Source organism: Plectropomus leopardus, chromosome 6 (genome assembly GCF_026936395.1).
Source record: "Plectropomus leopardus strain MGB_pleo_1.0 chromosome 6, ASM2693639v1, whole genome shotgun sequence".
Classification (NCBI taxonomy): domain Eukaryota; kingdom Metazoa; phylum Chordata; class Actinopteri; order Perciformes; family Serranidae; genus Plectropomus; species Plectropomus leopardus.
The window spans coordinates 32452846-32479354 of record NC_142181.1 but is presented as its reverse complement, the minus strand read 5'-3'; the positions used below and the strand labels follow the sequence as shown (position 1 = coordinate 32479354).

The 26509-nt window shown below is 38.9% G+C and overlaps 1 protein-coding gene and 2 non-coding genes across 4 annotated transcripts; all 3 read right to left on the bottom strand.

The window, feature by feature from the left end:
* Positions 1-265: 265 nt before the first annotated feature.
* LOC121943222 (transient receptor potential cation channel subfamily V member 1-like) lies at positions 266-25552 on the bottom strand. 2 transcript variants are annotated; one of them, XM_088079267.1, is made up of 16 exons: positions 25447-25552; positions 25112-25230; positions 13183-13340; positions 12557-12709; positions 10522-10659; positions 10118-10422; positions 9754-9930; positions 7013-7168; positions 6815-6910; positions 6652-6722; positions 6409-6574; positions 5748-5814; positions 5312-5646; positions 4166-4290; positions 1528-1634; positions 266-1437 (listed from the first exon to the last, which is right to left on the bottom strand). In XM_088079267.1, exons 4-16 carry the CDS (start codon positions 12669-12671, stop codon positions 1358-1360), a joined length of 1938 nt encoding a protein of 645 aa, XP_087935393.1. In that variant the 5' UTR covers positions 12672-12709; positions 13183-13340; positions 25112-25230; positions 25447-25552; the 3' UTR covers positions 266-1357. The 2 variants fall into 2 exon arrangements, with proteins under 2 accessions (XP_087935393.1, XP_042342627.2); XM_042486693.2 differs by lacking the exons at positions 25112-25230; positions 25447-25552 and adding an exon at positions 14354-14625.
* On the bottom strand, positions 19205-19368 carry LOC121943822 (U1 spliceosomal RNA). Its single transcript, XR_006105871.2, has one exon. It is a non-coding gene; the product is annotated as a U1 spliceosomal RNA (small nuclear RNA).
* LOC121943824 (U2 spliceosomal RNA) lies at positions 23995-24186 on the bottom strand. The gene has a single exon (XR_006105872.2). It is a non-coding gene; the product is annotated as a U2 spliceosomal RNA (small nuclear RNA).
* Positions 25553-26509: the final 957 nt, after the last annotated feature.

The following is a 26509-nucleotide window of genomic DNA, read 5'->3' as shown; positions in this document are numbered from 1 at the left end:
AAATTGTCAAATTAAAAAAAAAAACAAAAATTAAGTTTAATCAAACTTAACAAAATTAAAACATTTATCCAAAACATTTTTAAATCTAGAAACATGAACAAAATATTTCAAAACACTTCATAATGCCTATTTTTATGAGCAGAGGGCAAAAGGCATTTTGATTGTTTCATCATTTCCTCAGGAGAAGGAGAAAATGTAACAGAACAGAGTGATGACCAGAAGGCAGAAGTGTTGGCTTTCTGCTGCAAAAAAGAATGAATGCCCGAGCTATTACAGGTTTTATTTGAGATCTTTTAAACACAATAATACAAAGAACGACCTCCTACAGCCTTCCAGGGCTTCCTTTTTAAAGGTGCATATCAAATTATATTTGTTTTTTAATTAAATTAGTATTCATTCAGTCTGATAAGCCGTATTCTACAGACCTGACCTACCTACAAATAATAACATTCAAAACAAGGGCATATAATTCTGTCACTGTAATCACCTCTTGTATATCCAAAAATTAAACTAGAAAAAGAGCATTGCGGTCGTCACCTCCATTCCAGTCAAGTTGCAGTTTACATCCATGTCCATCCGGACTCATACGTAGCCATTACAGTTGACGATGCCTCAAATATGGATGTTACTGCAAAGAAACTAGTTATTCTAAAACATGGATGCCTCACGTACATTTCCCCCCCGGCAGCACAGAAGATCTGTACAACCAGCACAGTTTCAAGATTAGTGTCACCAATTCAGTATCTGAACAAATGCCTCCCCTTCTGTTCCTGAGTTACGATGTTGAGTAACTGCCAGAAAAGTGTTTTTGCAGAACACTATGATGTCACAGTGAAGTTGACCTTTGACCTAAAATGTCATTACTTCATAATTTAATTCTAATTAGACATTTGTGTGAAATTTTGTCGAGTATTCTAGAGTTATGGTCAGAACATATTTTGTGAGGTTACATTGACCTGACTATCAAATTCTGATCAGTTCATTTGAGTCCAAGTGAACATTTGTGCCAAATCTGAGGAAATTCACTCAAGGCGTTTCAGAGATCCACAAGAATGAGACAGACAATGTCACAGTGACCTTTGACCACCAAATTCTAATTAGTTCATCCTTGAGTCCAACTGGATGTTTGTGTCAAATTTGAAGAAATTCCCATAAGGCCTTCTTTTTTTGTTCCCAAGAATGGCACAAATGAATGGAGGGACAAATCAAAAACAAACTGCCTGTTGGCCCAGAGGCACAATATAAGTTTCTTTAGAAGGGAGGGGCCCCTGTGACTGCAAATACATGCTCGAATGAAACCCAAATCTTAATATTCAGATTTTAAACTCTTGCTCTGTATGTCAATGCTCTTTTGAAATTAGGGAATGCTGGACTGCCGGGGTTGGGGACGTCTGGCTCGAATCCTCTCCAAAATAAGACTGATATTCCACAGACTCTCTGAAAGAACGAATGACAACTCGAAATTAGTTACCAATGACAAACAGCAAACACAAGTTGTGTGTGTATGTGTGCACTCTGTCATCTTACCATGAGTGTGCTCACGGGGCTGTGGCTTCATCACATCATCCCAGGGATCCTCCTCCTGCATAACACCAACGTCTGACCTCCACTGTTTCCAATTAATTTCCTCCACCCTGAAGTCAAAGAATTCTCCTTAATCACAGGGAACACCAGAAAGTCTTCACAACTGTCTTCATAAACTGATATCACATTACTGGATTCAAGGAAAGTAACTTCTGTATTTTTAAATCCTGTTTTCCCATGTTTTTGTTTTGTGGTACAATAAGTTTTATAATTGGTCCAGTATTGAGTCAGCCAGTATTAAGCCAGTAGTGCGCCGTCAGTTTATGTCCACTAACAGTGTATTTCGCAGTATTCTGTAGTTTCTTAAGACATCTAAATCTGGTTGCTATTTCCATCCTCAGTTTTTCCAGGAGAGAGGAGAGCTGCAAAACAACATATTTAATTTATTTTTGACTGGTTTCATTTTACATGCATCAATTTATGTCTTTCATCTCTCTCAATTGCTTTCTTATCCCACATTCACGCGTCTGTGATCCCTCATTTACCCTCCTCCAGTGCTGGAAAAGTTACTTGTAGAAGTGATTTAGTGCTTAAAAACATTACTTTTTATGTAATAGTATCATTCAAAGTCAACTTTTTGAATTCCCCACTTTTTTCCTTAACACTATTTACTGCACAGTTTGGAGCTTTCTGTTGACTCGAAATCAAGATTCATAATTTTTACTGAAAGGGTAACTTTGTTATTTTTCAACCCAAACCCTATTTTCCTGCATTTTTATGTCTAAGTGACTAAGGAGATCACAGTTTCTTACACTGGTCCAGTATTCAAATAGAACGCCGCAGCTGCAGCGGAGAAACATGTTACAAAGTAACCACTCGCGGCATGTTTGCACTGTCAATTTACTATGATAAAAAGTGTTTGTTTTTGCCACTTATAGGCTCAGATTATTATTCTAACTGTCTGACAACATTGTAGGAAGGAAGCCCTGCAGATATAAAGAGTTTTTTTGTTCAAGAGTAAGATCCTTTCTGTTTAAAAAGAAACAGCCCCAAAATCCCAATCACCAAACACACCAGAATCAGGGTTTCCCACACATTCATTTAGGCAGTGATGGCACAGCCGAACATCATTGAAAGTAAAACTTAACCACTCACTCTGCTTGGTCTAAACGTTGCCTTCACTAACAAACTGCTCCTCTCATCCATTAATGTAATATGATCAGCTGTGACACAGAATGATATGATTATATGATAATGATTTAAAACAAATCTAGTCTAGTATTAAGTGACAGGTCTGCAGCAGACACTCTGTTTAGATCTGGCATCAACATACATCTTGGGTGATCTGATCACAACTGGATCGTGCTAAATACAGGTATAAACGGCCACCGAGATGCATTTCCGGTCCGATCACTCAAACCAAATGATGGTCCAGGATGCATTTGACTACATATGTTTTGTAGTATAAATACCAACGCTGTCCTGACATACTGACAAGGACATCATCATCATTGCAGGAAGTGGTGGTTGTTTTGGTGACAGCGCACTCGTATTTATTTGCATTTTTTGTGTTTTCTTGTCCTGCTGCTGATGAGTCACCAAACTTACCTTCGTCATTTTAATTATGACAGTAAAGATATTATCTATCTTGTCTATAATGGAGAATTAGGGCCATGTTAAAAAAAAAAAAAAAAAAGTTTTCGAGGATGAAGTCGGCATTTTTGAGAATTGTCATAGTATTACGTGAAAAAAGTTTTAATATTACAAGAATGAAGTCATATTTTTATGAGAAAAACGTATTTAAAAAAAAAAGTTGTAATTTTATAAGAATGAAGTTGTGATATTATGAGGATAATTTCGCAATTTTACGAGAAGAAAAGTCATAATTTATGAGAATAAAGTTAAACGCACAGGCAGCCTCCTTGGCAACCATGGTGCATAGTCAACAGGCAACTTGTTGACCTGCACTTTTGCCTGTTTCACAGTTTGCTGGCAATATGTTTATTTCCGTAATATTATTCCGAAAATTCTCTTAAAAATAAGATTTAATTCTCGTCAAACTATGGCTTTTATCTTGTAATATTACCACTTTTTTCTGAACACAAGTGGTAAACCCTGCTTATACCAGGTCTAAACAGGCTGTTAGACACAAAAACTTGGGAAAATAGGGCCCATGATGAAAAAAATAAAATCAGAAGTTACCTTTTAAGTGTGGGACAACTTTATAGAAAATAAATACTACCCACATGTAAATATTTCCCGTGGGATCTGTGGATTATCATGATTAAGCAGGACAATCGTTCTGGAAAGATTAAGTTTCATGTTCTGAGGAGCATAAATTTGATTTAAAAAAAACACATGAAATAAAACTGAAAGCATCATCACAGTCACACACCACCGGAGTTAAATGAGATTGTGTTTTTTTTAATTAATTTAATTTAGCTCAACTGACCGTTCAACAGCCGCCAGCCAGTGTTCTGTATATTGTGTACTTACTAGGTGACACAAAGACACTAACACATTTTAATACAGTAATACTTTCCAACACAAGTTTGTGTCAAGCTTAACAATTCTATCATGTTTCCAAAATTAATTGACTTACAACAAGGCCTGATATCAGACCCATCCTGTGACGGTTTACCTAAAAAATCGACGAGTCTTGTCCTGCTCGCCTCTTACGCACACCATCTTCGACTTCCTGGAGTTCAGCTTATTCATAAGGCACCTTGGCAGAGTCCCCTCCATGTCCAGGATGGTTAAAGCCCTCTGAGGATTTGAAACAAAATGTCAGCGTTGTACACAAAAATCTGATCAGATCTTTGGTGTTTAAAATGTAGTTCAGAGTGTTACTAGATTGCATGTAAACAACGCCGAAGTTGGCAATGCTCCTTCTCTTTATAAAGAGTGCAAATTTGATATAATGATTGTGCTTTCTGAGGTATATTAGTTTTGTTCTGGCAAAAGCAACATAAATTTGGTTGGTGTTGATTCTACTTATATACTGAGCAGCATTTACAGACATCCTCACAAATTATCCTGGATTTGTAAAATCAACATTTGGTTTTCGGTACAGAGAATAACAGTAGGGCATGTTTACATGGAGCCTACTAATCTGATTAGAATAGGTTTAAAAGCCCAAATAGATTAAACATTATCCATACAAACATCTCTATCAGCGTAAACAGGCCCTGATTCAAGGGGCAGAGGGGTAGTTCAGACTTTTTATTGACCCCATCAAAAGATAATTTCTATCATGAAAACAATGAAGCTGATTCATCTCTGGCTGTGTTCTTTCTGTGCGCGCTCCGTCCTCACGTAAGGGAACGTGATGACGTACATCTTTCCACTTCCAGAAAATGACAACTTTCAAGTGGAAGTGGACTACAGAGATGACTTTGTTTTTAACCCAAACTCTCTGAGAACTGAGCATTACTGGACGCCTGGATGATAGAAAATAAGGAATAACAAGTCCACGAAAAAATGGACAAAGCCAGGATAGATTGAAGCGACAAACAAATCAAAACCCAATGGAAAACTCCGAAGACGCCTTATTACAAGGCAGCTTGTGAAGTGAGTGTGTGAAAAGTGTCACTAGTGTGTGTGTCTCATGGTCAATGTGAGAATTGGCAGCCCTGCAGAAAGCTGCTCTGTTTCCATGCATCGGCGCATGTGTACACCAGATCGTATTAGAGGATATCCCATGTAAACAGTTGACCCAAAATCATCAGTCAGATTGATTTCAATCAGATGAAAAAAAGTGTGCATATAAATGCAGCTAGTGTCCCACCTGCAGATTCCAGATGTTTTCATTTTCTTCAGAGATGTTATTGACTGTGTTGCCCATCAGAGCGATGAGCATGTTGAGCAGCAGGATGTAGGTGAGAACCAAGTACGAGATGAGCAGGATGAAGAACACCTCCTTGTGCTGAACGTGGTCGGTAAACTCCAGGTTTCCCATTCCAACGGTGAACTTGAACATCTCCAGTAATGTAAAACGGATGTTATTATAAGTTGGCGTCTCGCACTTAAATGGCTCAGCACCAGAGCTCCCTTCATGTTCCAGTGTGTCATTGCTAGACGTGTTATTAGCCACAAAAGAGTCGTCTATGAGAGCGACGATAGCTGCAGATAAGGAGAACATTACCTTTACTTTGGGAACATCCTGAAGTCTTTATTTTGTACATGCTTGTCTGTGTGTGTTTAGGAGTACATGAAAGTCTTACCAAAAGAAAATCCAAACAGTAAGAAAACATAGACACATAAAAAGTGAAACAGGTCACCCAGGATCATCTAAAAAGAAAAACAAAATTTAAATCAGGCAACTCATTTCTCAGTAATCTGAGAGGTCTAGTTACTTAAAGCCAAGGTGAGCAGGGATATGGGGAAAAATGTCAAAATTTGAGAAAGTATCATCCTCCCGCAGCTCTTCCCTCTCTGGTCTAAGCCCCTCCCACCAGATAACCACAGGCATATGCACGCTTCATACAGTAACCCAGCATTTCCCATACTCCTTTAAGGCCATCTTCAGATATTGCGCTCATGAGAATGAGACAGATGCAAAGTCACAGTGACCTTGACCTTTAAATACCATATTCCAATCAGCTCATTATTGAGTACAAGTGGATGTTTGAAATCGCATTTATAAGAATGGGCAGAATATCGAGCTTTGATTGGGCTCTAGCAGTTTCTGTCCAAGCCTGACACGAGCCCCACCCATGGTAGCAGTTTTGGGCCTGAGCCCGATTAGAAATATGAATTTGTGCTGTAAAAATAGGCCTTATATTACATTCTATATATTATAAAATATTCTACAATCTATCGGCGGTGTGGGGGCATAAAAATGTTAATAAGTTGCCCACCCATAGCTTTAAACTTAATTCTTACTCTTTCCATCATGACGCTGTACATCCCCATCTGTTTTGAGCCTCTTGAGTAGTACAGGACATTGATCCAGGCAAGAGCCAGCGAGAGCACGAGGGGTCCGACATATTCTCTCTGCCCACAGAAGTACAAAACTGTGCAGATCAGGAGGAATGTTGCCTGCAGGAAACTGCAAAACAAAGTGAAGTGGTGAGAAAACTGTGATTCCAAATGCTTCACTGACAAGAGTTTCATGGTGATACTTACAACAAAATGTCACAGAATCCATCTGTGTTCAGAGACTTGAAGGTTGGAGGGTTCCTCCTGAAAATGGTAATCTGTGGATTCAAGAGTCAGACATGAGGAAAACAGTTTGAAATAAAGTTTGACTTTTTTGTGAGAATTACTGGACCAGATTCCACTTTCTCACCGCTTTATAGAAAAACCACACTGCTCCAAGGACACTGATGATCTCACCAATGCAACGGATGTAGTCAAGCGGGACATCTTCAATGGGAAATGGAGGCTGCAGGTCAAAAGGTCAGGAATCTTTGCTTAGGGGCTGAAGGAGTTTTTGGTTCTTCCTGTTTTATGTCAGTGGATAGTTTTGCTCAGTGTGTTTTCTCACCCGTCCTTTCTTTCTGTAGAAGCCCACAGCGGTGAAGATGAACAGGTATATCAGGTAAACCACAAAATTCATCAGGAATAATTTTGAAGCAAAACTGTCCCATTTATTCTGGAGAAGACTGCACAGCGGCTCGATCTTTAGCATCTCAGGACGATTCTGTCAAGGATAATTTTAACATTAAAAAAATTTGAACTGGCACAGCGGCACTCCGAAAGCCTTTTACAGAGTTCATACACATTTTAACCAATACATTTCTGGGACTTTACCATGACTATGAGGCGATTTTTAAAGACCATACATTCTCTGAGATGACGACTGATACTCAGGAACAGGAATAGAAAAAATATTTAAATATAACTAAGGGACTGTTCGTTATTTATGAGGAGGGGTGCAAAAAGGAGAAGGCATGTCAATAGTAATTTTTGGACACTGAGGACGGACCTATGTGTTTTTGTTTTGGTAGGAGGCCCCAGAGCAGACTCAGAACATGTTCTCTTTAAAATGTTGGCCTTTTTTGTCCTTAAAATATTTTTGACACTTTTTAAAGAAAAAAATGTTTTTGGTGATTTGGGTTTGGAAGGCATATTTTCTTAAAAAAGTACCAAATGACACCATTTATCACAGCCAGAAACTGCCAAAATGGAAACTGTTGTTTGATTTTCAGATTTCCAACAGCCCTGGAATACATCATGTGTTACTGTCATGTTTGTAAAACAAAAAAATCCAGGACTTTAAGGGTATATTTAGTTTTCAACATTTTTTTCCAGGAAATTGCTATTTGCAAATTCCATGAAAATTCAAGGTTTTTCATGACTGTACAAACCCAGCTTTTATCAGCGCCTGGTGAAAGCAATAAAGGACTGTAAAAACACGTCAGAAAGTACTGACAGTACTGACAGATTTTCCTGTGCTTTTATATTCCTGCAATCCCAGTTCATACGGTATGCTGTTGTGACTTCAGCAGAATGATTCACTACAGCCCTGGCTACACATGATATTTTGGTTAAAGGATATATAGTCCTCTATGTTTTGGTCTCTTGTCCACACGCTGACAGAGTTTAGGACGTTGAATAACCAAGATGACCACTAAATGGCCAATTCTATTTCAAGACTACTCACCAAGACCTTGTATTACTCCCACATCATCTCGGTTCTGATATCATTTCAGTGGCTGCCCATGAAAATTTGGAATCCAATTCAAGATCTTCCACCTCACGTACAAGGCTCTGAATAATCTTGCCCCTGAATAATCTTGCCCCAGAATGTATCAGTGAACTCCTATTACCGTATGCCTATGTTAGGCCCTTAAGACCCTCTGAACAGGTACTGCAAGTTGAGCCTCACTCAAGAATAAAAATGCAGGGGGACTGCATCTTTGTCCTGTGTGCCAGGTTTTGAAACAGTCTCCCTCCAGGGGTCAGGTCAGCAACCTCTATTGAGGCCTTTAAGTCACAGCCTATCTTTTTTCTAAGTGTTTTTATGTGTGATTCATGTACTCTATTTTGAGTTGTGATACTATTTGCTTTTCTTTCTGCTATTTTTCTCATGTTGTTGCTACATTGTTATTTCTTTTTGTACAGCACTTTGTAACCAAGGTTTCAAAAGGTGCTGTATAAAAAATGTTTTACTTACTGAAACTGAGATCGTTTTTAAAACACCTTCTAAGGTGCAGATCTTCAAAAGTTATCCATGTAGGCATATAAAATGGAGTGTTTGGGAAATGATGACATTATCTCCTTAACTGATGCATGCCCACTGTTGCTTTGTTTGAGGAGCACAGGCCAGAAACAACAACAATGGCAGACTACCGGTTTGCTAACATTCTGTTGGCACAGCTTCACACCTAAACTTGATGCACCACTTCACGGGCAAACAAAAGCACCTGCTGCGCCCAGTTTTCCTGCTCCACCTCAGCATCCACAAATTAAAGTTCACCAGAAACTGTGGTTTTGGATCAGGTCCAGTCAAACCAGTATATGATGAGGAAATTTCCAGAGAGGGACTGTTGTTGATGAGGAATGAAGGAAAACTTTTGCATGTCCAGAGCATCACTTGTATGTTTGAGTGAACGCCTTTATCCCCATATTGAACGCAAATCAACAGTGAGGAGTTGGTACTGTTAGCCTGTACACTTCACTACCTTTGTGATCAGGTGAAGTCTGTGGAAGACAGCAAACACCAAAAAGTGTTTAGAGTCTTTTATGTGTTCTAGTGTGGGCAGAGATATTTTGAAAAGCGAAGGTCATGTGGACAGAATTGATTTTAACAAAGTAGTGGAAATATATACGTTTTCAAAACTGTAGTTAGGGTGGACGACATCAATCTGAAAGCATCAAATATTATTCAGATTATTAGATTAAAGATTATTTAAACATACCAAGTCTTCCTCTCAGACATCTGACTGGACCCAATCAAGCTTTTGTGGTAGCAGATTACAAACTTTTGAACAGCAGCGTGTATTTGAAATTTGTAAACGTAATCCTGTACTATAATATCTGAAGCAGATGAATGTTATTGAATCAAATGCTATACATACTGTGTATAATTCCATCTAGCTGTACTCTTGATTTTGCAGATTCTTTTCTAAATATGCTGCTTTTGCATGGGACCAAAACCACACTGCTATCATGAACAAAGTCTATATCAGTAACCATTATCCAAAAACCCACATAAGGGAAAACTGTAATGTTGTAGACCATTATGCGCAGATATATTTTTAAGTAAAAACAGATATTTTTTACCGGAATTTCATTCCCGAAGATGACTATCTCCAACACAGAGTTGTCTTCGTTGGTGTCAATGGAACTCAGGTCATAAAGTGAGGAGTGAACTGGTCCATAAACCCATTCTGTAAACTTCCTGGACAGCGGCTTCAGTTCCTCATCCACAAATTCGCGGTGGCACATGTGCTTGAATAGCTGACCAATGAGAGATCATAGAGGTGAGGATAATCTTGTATGACAATACAAGAACCATCTCATGCTTTGCACACATATGGCAGGTTTAGATAATGTAAATCAAACTGTTAAACATTAAAAAGGAAACTGTTGCATAAATGTGTACTGAAAAATGCACACAAAGACCTTCAAAATAAAATATACCCACCCCAATTTTTCCTAGCTTGGCAGCTAGCTTCAGAGGGGTCAGCTCCTGATTATTTTCAATCGCTTCTAACTGGACTTCTCTTTTTTTCTCAAGCCTGCTGTGCTGAGTAAGGATCTCGTCATACATCTTAGCAACCATTTCTGTGTTTTCTTCCGTGTTGTCCGCTATGACCACCAAGGCATGCAAGACAGTGTTTCCTTGCGAGTCTTTGTCAGACACGTCGGCTCTTGTGTAAGGGTTTTCCATGAGGAAGGACACAATATCGGGCTGGTTGGTGCAGGCGGCCAGTGACAGAGGAAGCTCTCCTGTTGGAAACACACAATGGTTCAGTTCAGTGATTTGATTCTGAACAGCTAGGAGAGGATATGAAGCTTCTTGTTGTTTTTGACAATGCAATTACTCACCAAAATAAAAGCCCAATCCTGCATGACGCTGGAAGAACTTCCCATTGGCTTTTGCTTGAACATCTGCTCCTTTCTGGACCAGCAGTTTCACATGGTCAAAGCTCCTTCTCTCAATGGCGATGTGCAACGCTGTCTGACCTGTGACATGTTTTTTTTTTTAGTTACAGAAAACAGGCTGGTATGGTTTTCTGTACAGCTTTAGTCTCTCCAAGTTTTTTGACATTTTTAAAGTAGACACAAAGCAGTTATTTTTTTTATGCCCACTCCAAGAAAAGTATAATATAAATACAAGTATGCAGTATATATAGTAAATATAGTAAATACGCATATGCAGAGGTAGATACCTCTGTAGTTATTGTCTGAGATCTCAATATTGTTGTTGACTGAGCTGTGAAAGAAAGCTTTTACGTGCTTTGCTACCCTTACTCAAAATAGCCTTCAAAAAGAGTTAAAACTAAGTAAACTGGGGCTGTATCACAAAGCCTCCTAATACTAAGAGTTGAAATTCTTAGAAAGTTCTTAGAATTATGACATTTGCTAAGAATTTCCCCTTTAACTTGAGACAAATTCCTGGTGAAAATAAAAGTTATTCACAAAGTATCTTAGCCGCTAAGAGAGCTCCTAAGGTGAAAGACTGTTAGGAATTGGCAGGAGGACTTTTAGGAGGCCTTTGAGTTTCTTTAGCAGAGAAGAAAAGAGTAGAGAGACAAAGTCAGACAGTGAAATGAAACAGATTAGGATCGTGCAGGGATGTTTGTGTTTGAATTGAATTGTGCTCACATCTCTCACTCAGCAACAATAACAACAACAAAAAATACTGCCAGAAATAAATTGATGACAACACTAAGATATTGAGTGCCCCAGTAATGAGTCTGAAAACCCAGAAATGAATTAGCATTTTGGAACTCCCAGTTCCGCTATCTCAAAGTCAATGGGTTATTTGGGTTTTTTTTGGTTAGAAGCCCGAAAGAAAGTCTGTGGTTAACACAAGCTAAAGATTCTTTCATGTTCACAAGCATTAAATCATGTGACCAGTAGTTAATTTACAGCCTAATGTTACCTTTTTACCCCCCCGGCTTTGTCAGGAGGGAACCAGGGCAACACTAACTTCAGTGTCGTCCTACACAAAAATGTCATCCCTGGGGCACTCAGTTTGGCACCTGGGAAATGCAACAGTGCAGCTGTGTAATCACACAAAAAGTGCTTCAGTCTCACTTTGTGACGCAGTTCATTTCATTTTCACTATTTGTCCACACCTTACCATCTAACAATAGGGCTTTTCTGTGACAACCAATCACACCTTTGTAAAGAATGCATCACACCTAGCAACAGTGTCAATCCCTCCTCCTCACTAAGGTAAAAGTTTCTGTCCCTTCTTTTACACAGAGTTATCCTAAATAATTCCTTAGCTAGGACTTGCTAGAAAAATTTAGGCTTAGTTAGGAGCTCTCTGAGAGTTTTCTCTGAATGTTTGTGAACACAACCCGTGGTCTTTTTACCTGATTTTGAAACTCTTCTAAGTACAAAGGTGAAGAAATAATTTGGCATTTGTCAAATAACACAAAGAAAGGCATAATATACCCAGAGTTACAGTCTCAAGTTTAAGATAGAAGTGAGTTTGTGTGGCCCTAAACTCCCATCATAACAAATGTGATCTGCTGAATATTTCCATCCATCTTTCTAACATAAAATGGATTTGAACTTCCAAGGTCACCCTGAATATGTATAATACGTATTAAAGTTAATTAAAAGCATCTGTGAGGGCAATATCTATCTATCTATCTATCTATCTATCTATCTATCTATCTATCTATCTATCTATCTATCTATGAGTTGTACCAAGTCAGCCCCTCTGTGTGATTTATCTTTGATTGAGTAGATATTCCTTTATCATGTGCAACACTGCATTTCTAAACAAATAAGCCCATTTGCCCTGTGTTTACTTTCGAGAACTCACACATCTATAATAATCTATTCTCAAGACCCTCTGCTTCAGATGTACAGTCACTCATGATGGATGTTTTGTTTAACTTACCATTGTAGCAAGGATCTTTGTAAGATGCGTTGATTAAATTTTCCAAGTCTCCAGTTTTCTCTGCTATATCAAGGAGGACCTCAATTGTGTCATTTTTGCCCTCTTTCAGGTTCATCAGAGCTTTCAGAAGTGCAGTCTTCCCATTTGTTTCATCTGAAAGTTGAGCAAAAGTTAGTTAAAGTTCTCATTACACTTTTCACATAATTGTACAGAGTTTCTGACGAATACGCTTTAGAATAACCCCTAAATACCCTGTCAAGTCTCACTGCACATAGAGAGTTGTTTATTGAGACAGAAGATTTAAATGGAGCAAACAACAAAATCACAGACAAATTCTTTGGGTTTTAATTTTTCCAAAAACACTGCATGTGTTACATGTGAAATCCTAAATTTAATCTGCCTCGTCCATTGATTGTGAAGACTACTTGCACTCAGTGACACCTTTCTTAAACAAACTGAACCAAGCTCTTTCAGCCACCAGCAAACAGTCTTGCTCTGTGTGATCAAAATCCATTTCACCGCACAAACATCTTTTTGAGGACATATGGCTTTACTGCTCCATCAAATGACAGCAGGACATTGCCAGTTATAAATAAGACATGTAAAAATACTTCTCTCCTACTTGCCTGTGAATTCTGGACTTGTAAGTTTCTTCTTATTAACTCGTAGGTAGTTAAGCAGGCCGTCAAGTTGAGTTGTGTCCCCCTGAGATGCTGCTTCAAACACACTCTCCCTGGTGAATGATTTGCTGTAAACGCTGTCAACGGTGTTATCATCACATTTGCTGAAATGCAGAAAATCATATAAGTTGGTATCAGGCTCTATCAACGCATTATTCAATTGATCAGGATCCCTTATTTTGAGCATGCGCACCTGCCCACTCCTTTATTTACATCCAACACCTGCGTGACACAGGTGTTGTAAATGGAGAGCAGCATTTGCAGCAGATATTCAGGTTTTATTGTAATGCCGCTGCTCCAATAAGTAGAAACAGTTTTTTTATGTTCAGCCTGAGCTGCTACACCACTTTAAATGGAATGGATTTTTTTGCTGTTCATTTTTAGTTCACTTTTACTGTATTATCTTACTGCATTGTGAATATGTTGTGTATGGTACTTCTATGTGTCTTTTATATCTTTTGTATGTATTGTCTTGCTCTTATCTGGACCATTGAGTCTGTAATAAAGAACAATAAAAAATATATTTTATTTTGTTTACATTGTTATTTTTGTATAAAATAAAATGAAAACCTTAAGGAACTGTTTGGATGCAGACATTTTTTCTTGAATTACATTGCAGAGCTGTTAGTCTGTCGAGTATATACACTGGATTGATTTGTAATAACTTCTAAGTACTTTAAGTGTGCAGTGTGCAGCTGTATTATCCAGGTTAATACAAGTATCAGATCAGGATGTGGTATTGGCAGATACTCTGTATCAAATGACTCTGATCAAAAGAAAAAATCCCTAATCGTACCAACATTTCAACAACAGTGAAACAGCGAGGGTAGAACACTTTGCTAACACAATTTTTGTTCACAAGACTTGTGGGGAAAGTATCCGGACTAGCTTGGGAACAGACACAGGTTTGAAACAAGCTTGTTAACCTGAAATCCACCTTGTCACCTGATACCTTTCAGTCCCTAAAGGCAGTTTATTCGTAGCAACAATAAAACACACTGATTTCTGTGTTTACATCTCCAGCTATCAGTCTGTAGCGTTTAATTAATTACAGGCCCTGTGTACAACCTGTGAGAAGGAAGTCAAACACCAGTTCTTTCTCAGTAGGACCAGTTACCTGGATAATAGGACGTTGGTATCCATAGGCACAGGAAATATCTCTGAGCTGTCTGTTCGAAGGAGCCAATCCAAACTATTCCCCTCCTCCTCCTGGCTTTTGTCGGGCTCTGCTGTTGGCTTTCCATTATCCATCTTATTAGTTGATAATAATCAAGTCTTGATCGTGTTTGACAAAATTCTGTGTTTTGCTTCCTCAGATGGCTCATCAGCTATGATGAGCTGTAGCTGCTCAGGTGTAGAATTACAAAGGTCAGAGGAGGCACTGAAGCAGAAATGGCTTTGTTACCTTAGTCACACTCCTCCCATACTCTCAACATACTCGCCCTGCCCTCAGGCGAGGAAACTTCCCCTGAAGGCAGGGCAATTATGTTGTTTGCCGAACAGTAGTTATACAGTTGTAGAAAACTGAAGTATCTGCTTAACAGTTGATTTACAGCCTGGTGTTCTTTTATGAGGTTTTAAATACTCTTAACAGTTTTCCTTTTAGGACTGTTTGACACTTTAAGTTATGTATCTCAGTGTGAATGCCTAAAATGCTTCACTGAAAGGTCATTTGTTAAACAGAGATTCTGACAAATAGTCATACAAGTAATTTAGTGATTTGGAATTCAGTCAGGGTTCCTACAGCTTAAGATGACTTAATTCAAGACTTTTAAACACTTTAAATGCAGTTCAGAAATACTTTTTTGTCAGATGTTACAATAACCAAAATCTAATTGGTAAAAAAAGGGAGTCATATTACGTTTCTTGTGCTGCTTTCTGGCACCTTTCACAGGTATTTAAACCTTTGAACCCTGAGCAAATTGATTTGATTTCTTTCAAAAACCTGTGGAAGAAAAGGCCATGAGCATCTTGGTAAAAAATGTTCCAACAATGTCAAGAAATTAGTAGATTTAGAAAATTATATTAAAAAATAAAAAATATATAAAGGTATTAAAAACTGAAATCCTACTTCCCATGTCTTTGCATTTTTAATTTATTTTAAAGATTGACTTAGGACATTTTAATACCACTTAAAGCCTCATTACTGCTTTCGCATCAGCGATAGCCAAGCTGGGGGCTTTACGTTTTCAGGTATTCCCTCTGCCAGTCCGTCTTGTGACACATATTTTATGCTGTAACTCAAGAATTCATGCCTTAATTATGTCAAAATAGTACACACATGTCTATAAGGATAAAATGATGAAGTGATGACAACTTGGCACTCTGGCATCATAGTGTTCTGCAAAAACACAGGAACCTGTATTGCTGCAAAGGCGCAGCACCTGGAAAAAATATAAACAAGTCACCTTGATTCTCAGTTTGTTTACACTAGTGTTTCTTTAGCAAAACTTGTATATCACAACAAGCTCCAGAGCTGGTCATTTGGCATTTGGCAGCTGCTATGTCGCTTTGGTTCCATATAGAGCAAGCTACGGAGCAGGTTCTGTGCTCTGACAGCGGGTCCAATAGAGAGTATGCCGACAGCAGCCTCTCTTCCACCCCCTCGGACACGGACAGTGAATGGGAGCTCCCCCTGCACTCCGGTTCCAAAGACAGCTCAGGTGAAGAGAATGATGGCAACATGGAGAGGACAGCAGGTCAAGATTGGACTGCAAAGAATGGCTGGGTCTGGTCACAATCACATGCTAAGACGCACCGGTACATCGCAGTCACGTCTGCCACTGGGACCCACGCACGACGCTCTCGCCCGTATCAGTGACATAAAATCCTGCTTTGACCTGTTTGTCACAGAAAAAATAATCCTCCTGCTGCTGGAGATGACCAGCCTGCAGACCGCCAAAGCCTAAATCGGGCTACTGATTTTGGCCGGCGTGTTCCACTCACACGATGAGTTCCCTGGAAGCCCGTGGGATGAGGAATCTGGGCTCCGATTTTCTGGGCCACAATGTCCCGCAAACAAATTTGAACTTTTCTCCACAGGTTTGCGGTTTGATGACCGGCTAACACGTATCAGAAGACAGAATGCCAACAAACTCGCTGCGATTTGGCCGCTGTGGGAAAAGTGGGAACAATGGCTGCCCCTCTTGTTCAACCCGGATGAAGACATCTGCGTGGCTAAACGGCTGGTTCCCTTCCGAGACCGCTGCAGATTCAAGCAGTACATCCCCAGCAAACCAGCCAAATGTAGGCAAAAAGTGTGGGTCACCTGCGATACCCGCACTTCCTACGTCTACAGGATGCAAGTGTACATGGGGAAGAATGAGAGATGTCTCGCTAAACTCAACAAGGGGAGGAGAGTTGTACTGGAGCTCACTGGGGGGCTAGAGGGGCACATGGTGACATGGGCTGGCGGGGCAAGAACGTGCTTCTCATCAGCACCAAACAACGGGCCATCCATCAGTGAGGAGGACCACCAGAAACCCACCATGATCCTGGAATACAACTGCTGCAAAAGGCGTTGTCGACAACCTGGATAAGGTAGGCTGTATGCCATTGCGCATCACTTTTAAGCACGCAATTATCTAGGTTATTGTTATACTGTAGGCCTATGTGTTTGTCTGAGATTACCTTTATTTAGGCCTAGTGATTTTTACATTATTCAGTATTTCCTGCAGGTATATAAATATTGAATGGTGTGATGAATAAGATGTTTATTGTATCTGAGTTATCATTCTCTTTTGCTTTTTGAATTTTTAAAAAATTTTACTTAGGTTGTCAGGCACCTATAGCTATTGGAGAAGGACCAGTCGGTGGCCACTAACCTTTTTTTACAGCCTGCTTCAAGTGCAGCAAGTTTTTGTGCAAAGCACACAGAACAGGCTACTACAGCTCCTGCACAAAATGAACTATTGTAACATAGTTTCTGTTTTGGTTTTGTTCATCTTAATTGTTGATTCATTTAATCTGCTTTTGAAAAAAAAAATAAAATCTTGTTCTTTTTCAATGTTTCCACTGCCAAGGTTGCAGTGCTAAGGTAACATACTTGGAATATATAAACATATAATTGGTAGTTAACCATAAACATAATCAAGCAAGTATGAGAGAAATCTCCCTAGTGTTAAATATACGTTTTTTTTCAAAAAAATATTCCAATCTTGATGGCTTTTTTTCTATAATGGATATAGTGGTATCATGACAAAACATTTAAAGGGTTCTGAAAATGAACAAACATTTAATAGTTTTGATCAGGGCAGAAGTTGTTTAAACAAAAAAAATTTAATCCATCATATTTTTATGACCTTTGGCAGACACGCACAATTGCGTTTGAGGGGGAATAGCGTGAGTATTTTTTAAAAACTGACATGGCACAAAAAATAATTCATCATGAAAATCAATGATGCTGCTAATCAATGACATATTCAAGCCTGCAAAAATCCAAAAAATGAAGATCTCGATCTTTGTGTGTTTTTTTCATTACAAAAAACATCAGTGGTATGAGCACAAAACCTGACATTTAAAGGGCTAACATTCTGAAAATAAACAAACACTTGATAAGAAGTTGTTTAAAAGATTTAACAAAAGAAATCTCAAAAAAAATATTGATCCATTATAAATTTATGACAGTTGATTGACGGACATGCACAATTGCATTTAAGGACGAAGAGTACAATTTTTTTAAAGGGGGACCTAAGGGTTAACAAAACAGCAGCACAGTTAGTCAAAAATATTTCATTGCTGTTTTTATTTCAGTTTCAAAACTGGTATATGGTGCATATCAATTGTTACAAAAAGTTGAGATGCACAACAAATGAGCTTCAAACTGTATTTAATATTAGTAAGAGTAAGTTCAGTAAGGATTTCTCAGGAGTCTCTTGTGTTGAGGACATGACTTGAAAAGCACTGTTGAATCTGTACACTACTTTAATGTGGGTAGGTGTTTACTGTACACATTTATTAAAGGTGTGGCTATACTATGCAGTTTAACAAAACAGAAGCACATTTAGTCCAAAATATGTCATTGCTGTTTTTATTTCAATTTCAAAATTGAAATTGAAATTCAATTGTTAGAAAAAGTGGAGTTGCACAACCAATGCACTTCCGTGTTGAATAATTTTACACAAAGGAAAATGGAAAATCGGCTATTATCACATTCTCTGACATTTTTTAAAGGCTATTAAACAAAACCTTTCATTTTAAATAGCACTCAAGTCATTCATATACCAACAGCAACTCTCCATATGAATTAATATTCAGAACAAAAATTTGAATGCAACACTATTTTTCTTTGCTTTTGCTTCTATTTTTCACAGATTTAAGTTGAAAACCTAAGACTTTTTTTTAAATGCTCAAGGCTCAGGCAGACAGATAGACAGATAGATAGATAGATAACAATGTAAATCTGTGGACAACAAATACTGCACCTACCAGTGGCAGACATTTTTTTTCAAAAAACATGATTTTTAACGTGCTTGTATTCACGCATAAATTGCAATACTTCAATAAGCGATACTTCAGTAAGTGTATCTTCATTTATGTTACTTTGTACTTCTACTTCAATACATTTAAGAGGGAAATGTACTTTTTACTCCACTACCTTTATCTGACAGCTAGTTACAAGAGTAGTTAGCTACTTTATAGAATAAGGTTTTAAATACAAAACTGTATGTAAATTAAACTGATCGGTGGTACAAAGGTAGTTTTAACTGGCTCCATTTTGACCAGCTGTAATATGTAAATGATGCTCACACATTAATGTTATAACAACTAATGATCAAATATTACAACATTAAATGACATAACACAGATGGGAACAAATCTACCCACATATGCTGTTTTTTCACTTTTGAACATGAGAAACCCAAATATTTCTCCTAAAAATGCTGTTATATGTGACTAAGAATAATGTTGATTACTTGTAGAAAGGCATCTGTGTCATTCTAACTTTCAATTGTATTTAACATGTTATCAGGGGAGAGCGCGAACGCAGTCCCCCACTACCAGAAATTATGCAGTCGAGATTCCCACATTTGGGGAATTCGCAGAGGTCAGCTCAATCGGAGTGCAATGACTGAGCCTCGCCCTGGGTGAACCACCTTCTTGATCATGGTATCTCCCCTGCCAGGTAAGTATGAATTGTACAGCTCACAGACGGGGCACTCATTCACACACGCACAATGTTGACTGATGGAGCAACAAATATATAGAATTCGCCAAAACCACAGACTATACAGGAGCTGATCATCTACTGAGATCTAATACAGAATCACTTCATATTAAGGCTGACAAAGATCATTTACGTTTAACTTGAGGAAAATCAGCACCTATCCCAGCATGCAATGCAGTGTTTCCATAGCAGAAGCTAATCTAAAAATCACCAGTTTTATCTATTTTACCTCAAACAAATGAGCAACAGCTGTACAACAAGTAGAAATGAGACAAAGCTGAATCAAACTGCAATCAAAAGTTGTTTGATCCACTTTAGAAATTCGAAGTAAAGAATAAAAAACCCACATGTGTTTCTCACAGTACAACCACTTCCTGTTTCTTTGTTTACTGCTGGTGGGCAACTGACAATACTGCCTCCCACTGGTCTGGAATGGGAACAACACAGTTTACTAAACACATTTATAATATTCTCTGTGTGTAACTAACAACAATAAGAACAAACATGCAATAAATACAAATGTGTCCTTATTTTTTAAACACCTAAGAGGTGAACGGATTATGTGCTCATGCTTATGTGTTCATGACAAAGTATCTCTGTTTTCAAATACAAATGGAGCTCTGATAATCTCTAGTGGACATAAGAACTAACTGCAGTCAGTACATATTTAAATACAAAAACCTACAAATACTGCATCCTGCAGTGGCAAATTACACAGGCAAAAACACAAAGAAACAACTGAGATGATAACAGAAAATTCAATTTATACATAGGCAGTGTTTTGCTTTTCTTTTGATATGTCAGAAAGCAGACAGGATTTTACACGTTTGGGTTCTGAGCGAGACTAATAATCAGACTGAACAGAAAGTTATTACAAAACTTAAGTGTTATGGAGTTTGAAGACCTACCAATAAACAACTTGTTTTCTTTTTTCCTCACATGTGAAAAGGATGGTGAGCACAGCACATTTCCTTTAGCAATCTCCTTCATTACTCAACAGTTACTGATTTGATTCATTTTACAGTGATATTCAAATAATGTCTCGACTTTGCAGCCAACTCCTCTTAAAATGACAATTATTGATATTTTGGAAAAGAAAAAAAAAACACACCATCCATGAAAAACATGGGGGTGCAAAAACTACCAGTGTTTGTCTGTTTAAGAAAACAAGCACCCCAGGGATAAACCAAGCTACTTGGACATAAATACTGTTACTGACTCTTGCGGGACAGGTTAAATGAAGCACATTATTTATGGTAACAAGAAAACTGAGGGCATAAACTTGAGGTGTTTTATGTTTTCTGATATATCAGCATACATTGGAAACAACTGCAGCAGAAAGTACTTTAATGTTTGATCATCTAAAATGTCATTGTTTAATTTGCAATATCCTTTACCATAATTGGAGTTTTATAGTCGACCAAGACTGACAGACAATTATGATCTGAGTAGAAAACATGAGATATTTGCACAGATGATGTCATTGTACCCTGTGGGACAAAGACGTTATCAATTATACTCTTGTCACCTCTACTATTTTCCCATGTAAAACCAGGGTTCCTTTTATCAAACAACCTGTAAACATTGATAAGACAAAATTTTCCTAGAAGGGATTTAAGAGGTGACACATTATTCCCCCTGTCTAGAGAGGTGTTGAAGTCACCTCCAACATAAACAGATCTATTAGTCATGAAACAACAATTAATTAATTGAATTAAGGAGTTCTCGTTGTGCAGTAGGTGCAGTATGTGCGTAAATGTTAATTATTCTCAACTGTTTTCCCTTCCAGTTTACATCAAGCAGCAACACTCTGCCTTGAGCAGGAGAGAAGCTGCCTTTTATCTCTATGTTTTTATGTCCACAGAGAGTTCCAATTCCAGTGGAGTGTACCCCTCCTACGCTCCACCTGGAGTCCCCTTTAACCCACTCCTTTCTGAATTTAAAAATGTCATTGTCATCTCTTAGATGTACCTCTTGGAGAAGACATATGTCGAAACGGAGTGTGGCTAGGTGGGAAAATGAAGATGCTCTCTTAAATGCCTTTTGTAGTCCTCTAACATTAATGGTAGTGATATTAAAACCTGTAATGATAAGGAGGGAAGACAGCAATCATCTGGTGTAAAATCGAGGCAGTGTTAATAACGATCATTTGTTGGTGGAGGCCTCATGTGATTGTGGTGCTGTGTTCCTCTGTCTTCCCTGTCCAGGGTGGAGGGTGGTATCGTGAAGAGCCTTTGGAAGGAGAGGTTTACATCATCGTTTTTGATTTCCTCCTCACTGTGGGCAGCAGCTGGGACACCACTGGGGGGGATGCCTGAGTTGGCTCCAGATGGTTGGACCTCCGCCTCTGCGCTTGTCTCTGCATCAGCCAGGGGGAAGAAACGACAGCCACAGGTGAATCCAAATCCAAAGCTTAAGTGTTCTGAGGTTGAGAGGGCGGCGCGGCCGATTGCCTGAGAGAAGGACGGCTTGTGTTTTCCTCATCCGCCTAGTCTTTACTGCCAGCAGAAGCTAGGGCAACCCTCGGTGGAGGTGCCAGGGCTGGCTACGGATCGCTGATGGTCCACCGGGGTGTTGGTGTCAGCAGAGCTGGGGAGACAAGCGCCAACTTTTTCCGGAGGTGTTTCTTGAAGTGGGTTGTCAGGGGAGTGAGCAGGGCTGGAGGTCTTTCTCTTTTTGCCGTCCGCTCCTTTGAACTACTGCCCATGTGTCCTCTCTCACTGCTCCCGTGCCGTCTTCCTTGTCCTCATCATCAGTTACTACATCAGTGGAGGTCTCAGGAAGCATCTCCTCCATCTCCTTGTGTCTGCCATGTCTCGTATTTCTTTCAGGACCACTTCGATATCTGGCAGGTCAGAGACTATGTTGGTGTTTTGTGCTTTGAAGCCTCTGGTATTGAACCCCGTCCTTACCTGGTGTTCTGTCGGGACCGCGTATGGGGGGATGCCTTCTCTTACCACTGCTGCATAGGGTTTGGGTTTGTGACAGTTCTTTGCTAAATGACACTCTGCACCCCAGAGATCGCATGTCTTGATTTTACTGCATGACTTTGTCTTACAGTTTCTGCAGCATGTCTGGCTGCATGTGTCGGCAGAATGCCCATATGAGTTGGCCAGAATAGAGGAGGTATCCTAGGTCGGCCCCGATGGTGAAGATGGCTGGGGGATGGTAGCCATCGAAACCCACCAGGGTCCTCATGGAGCTTCACTTTAAGTTGTCTCTTCCCTGTCCAGAGGCCTGGAGCATCTTTTATTTCATTAACCCCGGGGAGCACCTACACGTCTATTCAAAAAATATCTCTATGTTTCTTCACTTACCCAGGGGTTGTACATGTGAACAGACACTATCCTTACAGACACAGTTTTGAAGTTTTTCAGCATAGTGGTGTCTAACTGGCATGCCAGGCTATGAGCTTCTTCCATTCACATCAGGGTGTTGAACGTGACGTTGTAATATCTGCTGGCAGCATTCTGCTGAAGGCACAGAATTGCCTCAGGTTTGATCTTGAGAGCGTCGAAAAGAACAGTTCTTTTCAAGATGACTCTCACTGGAAAAGTATCATTGCCATCTTGAAAGCAAAATCTCAACATGTTTTTTAAGACCGGCGGTCTTCCCACCATCTCTGAAATGGCCGACGTCATGTCGCCATTTTGCTTTGTAGGGATTTCCATTTGTGTCCCATACCCCACATACTACAAAAGGTGCACTACAAAGTAGCGATCCCTATCTTAGCCAAAAGGCTGAGAAGCGATCAATTTTGTAGCCGCATGCTCTTAAAACAACTCACACAGTATCAATAAGACAAAGCTAAATCAAATTGTATTCAAAAGTTGTTTGATAAAAGAACAAAAAACCCATGTGTTCCCTCACATGACAACCACTTCCTGTGTCTTTGTCTACTGCTGGTGGGCAACTGACATACTGCCACCTATCGATCCGAAGTGTAGAAAAACGCTGTTTTCTTTTAACACATTTTATGTGCCTCTTTGTGCACAACCAAAAGCACTATGAAACAGCATCATAATAATGTAAAACTTAGTGCACACATATACAGTGTTTTGCCTCTTTCTGAATATTTCAGCACAGAGCATTTTTCATTTTGGGGTTTATAAGTGAGCATAACAATCAGACTGAACAGACACTTCATTAAATACTCACACTTAACAGTCACTGGTTTGATACGTTTTACACTGCTAATCAACTAACATAACTGTTTTGTAGCCTTCTCTTAAAATGAGAGTTATAGACATTGTGGAAAAGTTAAAAACAAAACATCAAAAATAAAATAAAGCGCGTGCAAAATATTACAAACTACTAGTATTTGCATACTTCATTACGCATGTCACAAACTAATCATGATCTGCATCGTACACAAATTACACTGCTTCATTGCATGGAGTATTTTTGGTGTATTTTGTAGCTACATGCTCTTAAAAAAAAGAGTAATAGACTTGCATAAAAGGGTCAGGCTAAATTCTTAGGAAACACACACATTTATAGTCTATCACAAGCTAGTCATAATAAGTGATACTTGTCAAACTGAAACAGTGGCTATGATAACTATTTATGTAACTTTATGTTTAACATAATAAGGGGAATGCACCATTCCTGGAAGTACTGCAATACCAGGTTGATGCGTGGAGTGGACGGAGCAAGCCCCTAATTCCATCTCCCTGTTCCAAAAATCAATTTAATATATAGTCCCCAGATAGGGGACGTATCAGATATTAAACTGATAAGAACAGATACTACACTTGATCTTAGCCAAAAGGCCGAGAAGCGATACTGACTGGACGTCGGAGGGAGAGGAGTCATTCATCGCACAGTCACTCTCACTGATGGGTTATGGTCTGACCAATACCTTTTTTCTAGTCACCATATAAAACAGGAACAATGGTCACTCCAGATAAAGTCACACTTGAGCTACTTTGTTGCGATATTTTATAATAAACATGTTTTCGCAAATGCGGCTTCGTGTGTCTTCCTGGACACGTGGTGCGCGTTTGTCCAATATGGAAGGAGAGAAACGAAGAAACGAATAACAAGTCAAATGTTCCTCTATATACTGGGTTTGACACAGTTTACATTTACTTTTGTGTAAATATTATTTTAATTTAACGTAATGGCGTGTGACAAAGTTATGTTGCGGAGGGAAATAGTATTTTTACAACTGAAACTCATTCACAACAACAAATAAACACCCTTTGGCGGTCCCTAGTGAGGATGAGAGCTAACTGCACACTACCAATCAGCTCTCTCTTTTTTTTTTACTACCTTTGGTCACACACGAGGCGCTGAAAACCAGCAACAGCATCGTCATTAACAAGTTAATGTTGATCCCAAGCTTTGATACTCATCCAGAAGATAAGTGATGACAAATGTCTGAAGTGGATGTCAGCGAGTCAAAGTAGCTGTTTTTCCTTGAACTTTTAAAGCCAAGTGAACGTGGAGCAATTGACTGTAATGTGTCTCAAAATGGCTGACAAACATCGGCGGTATCTCCACACCACACTAAGCCACACCATCACACGCAGCTACAAAAATAATGCTACAACAGCACATATTTTGACAACAATTTAAACGAAACCACCAAACGCCAATGCCATTGCCAGGTAATATAATTTGCCGAATTAACTTTACTGTTACAAACACCGGCCTCTATTAGCAAGGTCAGGATGCGGACATGAAGGTGAAGTAACGGTAACTCACTGTCATGGCGGCTGGAAGTCAGTCCGGTTGTCTGGCCATTAAGAGAAAAGCTTGCCATTTTTCACTATCACCCCGTCGACAGAAAGTGTTGATAATGCTCCGTTTATACTATGCAAGAGCTGAAAAAGAAGCACGAAACAAGTGAAAATTAATTTGGGCACCCGAGCTACCTAGCATTAGCTTGGCGGCGCAAAACAGCCCTGCGGCGAAGCACCACGAAACACCCAAAACAGCCGAAAATAACTTCCCCTTGTCCAAAACCTTTATCGAAATAACATAAACATAATGGTGCTTTCTGATGAAAAAAAAAAGTTACTCAGTCAAAACTTACGTACTTTAAGTTGCCCTCGACTCCGGAAATTGACGACGTTCTCCCGTAAAAACAAGTCACAAGCCACGCACGGCCGTTACGTCGCTGGATGGATTGTGCAGCGTGGGGCCGTGCGCAAAATGACGTACACTTGACCGTGCGCGAGATAACGTGCGTGTGCAATCCTACAGTCTGTGCTGGTTGTAACCATAACCCATATTGTGTGTGTGTGTGTGTGGGGGGGGGTCTTAATGCATTGGATTTTGGTACATCTAATTCAGTCTTTAAAATCAGTTAGATTAAAAAACTTATGCAAGGAAAAGGCACATTTTGGTATATTATACCAGAATTTATTTTTGAAAAGGAATTGAATTTCTCATGCACTGTAACTTTGCCTTACTTTGCCAAGCCTTACTGTCCTGGTTATGTCCTGGTTAATAATCTATAAGTACAATTTTTCTTCACATAAAAATTTTAATTTGTAATTGTAAAGATGTAAGCTATAAAAATCATCAATTGTTTATTGATAATTGAGTAAAAATGTGTTTCTGACACAATTGCTGAATTAAAACACACATTTTTGTAATAATCTGCTGCATTTTGTTATAAACAGCTTAACACTGATCTTAGTCGAAATAACCGTATTAAAACAGAAACAAGATCAGATTTTTTTTTCATCTTACAAATATAGCCCAACTCATACATAATTCATGACAAAAGCAGGCCTGGAAAAAATGCTTTTATTTCTACTTGATTAACTACTGTAATAGTACAAACAAACTTAAACTTATTCAAAATGCAGCTGCTAGTTTCTTCAGGCAAAGCATGAATTATTATTTTTTCTTTTTTTTCATGATGCAAAAAGACAAAACAAAAAGTGTAAAATGGTGATGAATTTACAGATAGAAATATGGTATGAATGGGGGAAATCATCAAAGAATATACAAATAAAAACAAAAAAAGGTGACATACCCAATTTAACCCCTTGAAACCTGAGCAAACTGGTTTGATTTCTAAAAAAACAGGACAATGACAAAGACATGACCTAGAAATGTCCAACAAATTACAAATATATATATATATATATA

Excerpts from the sequence above, each read along its gene's own strand:
- LOC121943222 (XM_042486693.2), bottom strand. The coding sequence starts at position 14,487 with ATGGATAATGGAAAGCCAACAGCAGAGCCCGACAAAAGCCAGGAGGAG. Across the intron at positions 10,423-10,521 it reads AGGATTGGGCTTTTATTTTG|GAGAGCTTCCTCTGTCACTG; the intron begins GTGAGTAATTGC and ends TGTTTCCAACAG. Across the intron at positions 9,931-10,117 it reads CCAAGCTAGGAAAAATTGGG|CTATTCAAGCACATGTGCCA; the intron begins GTGGGTATATTT and ends CTCATTGGTCAG.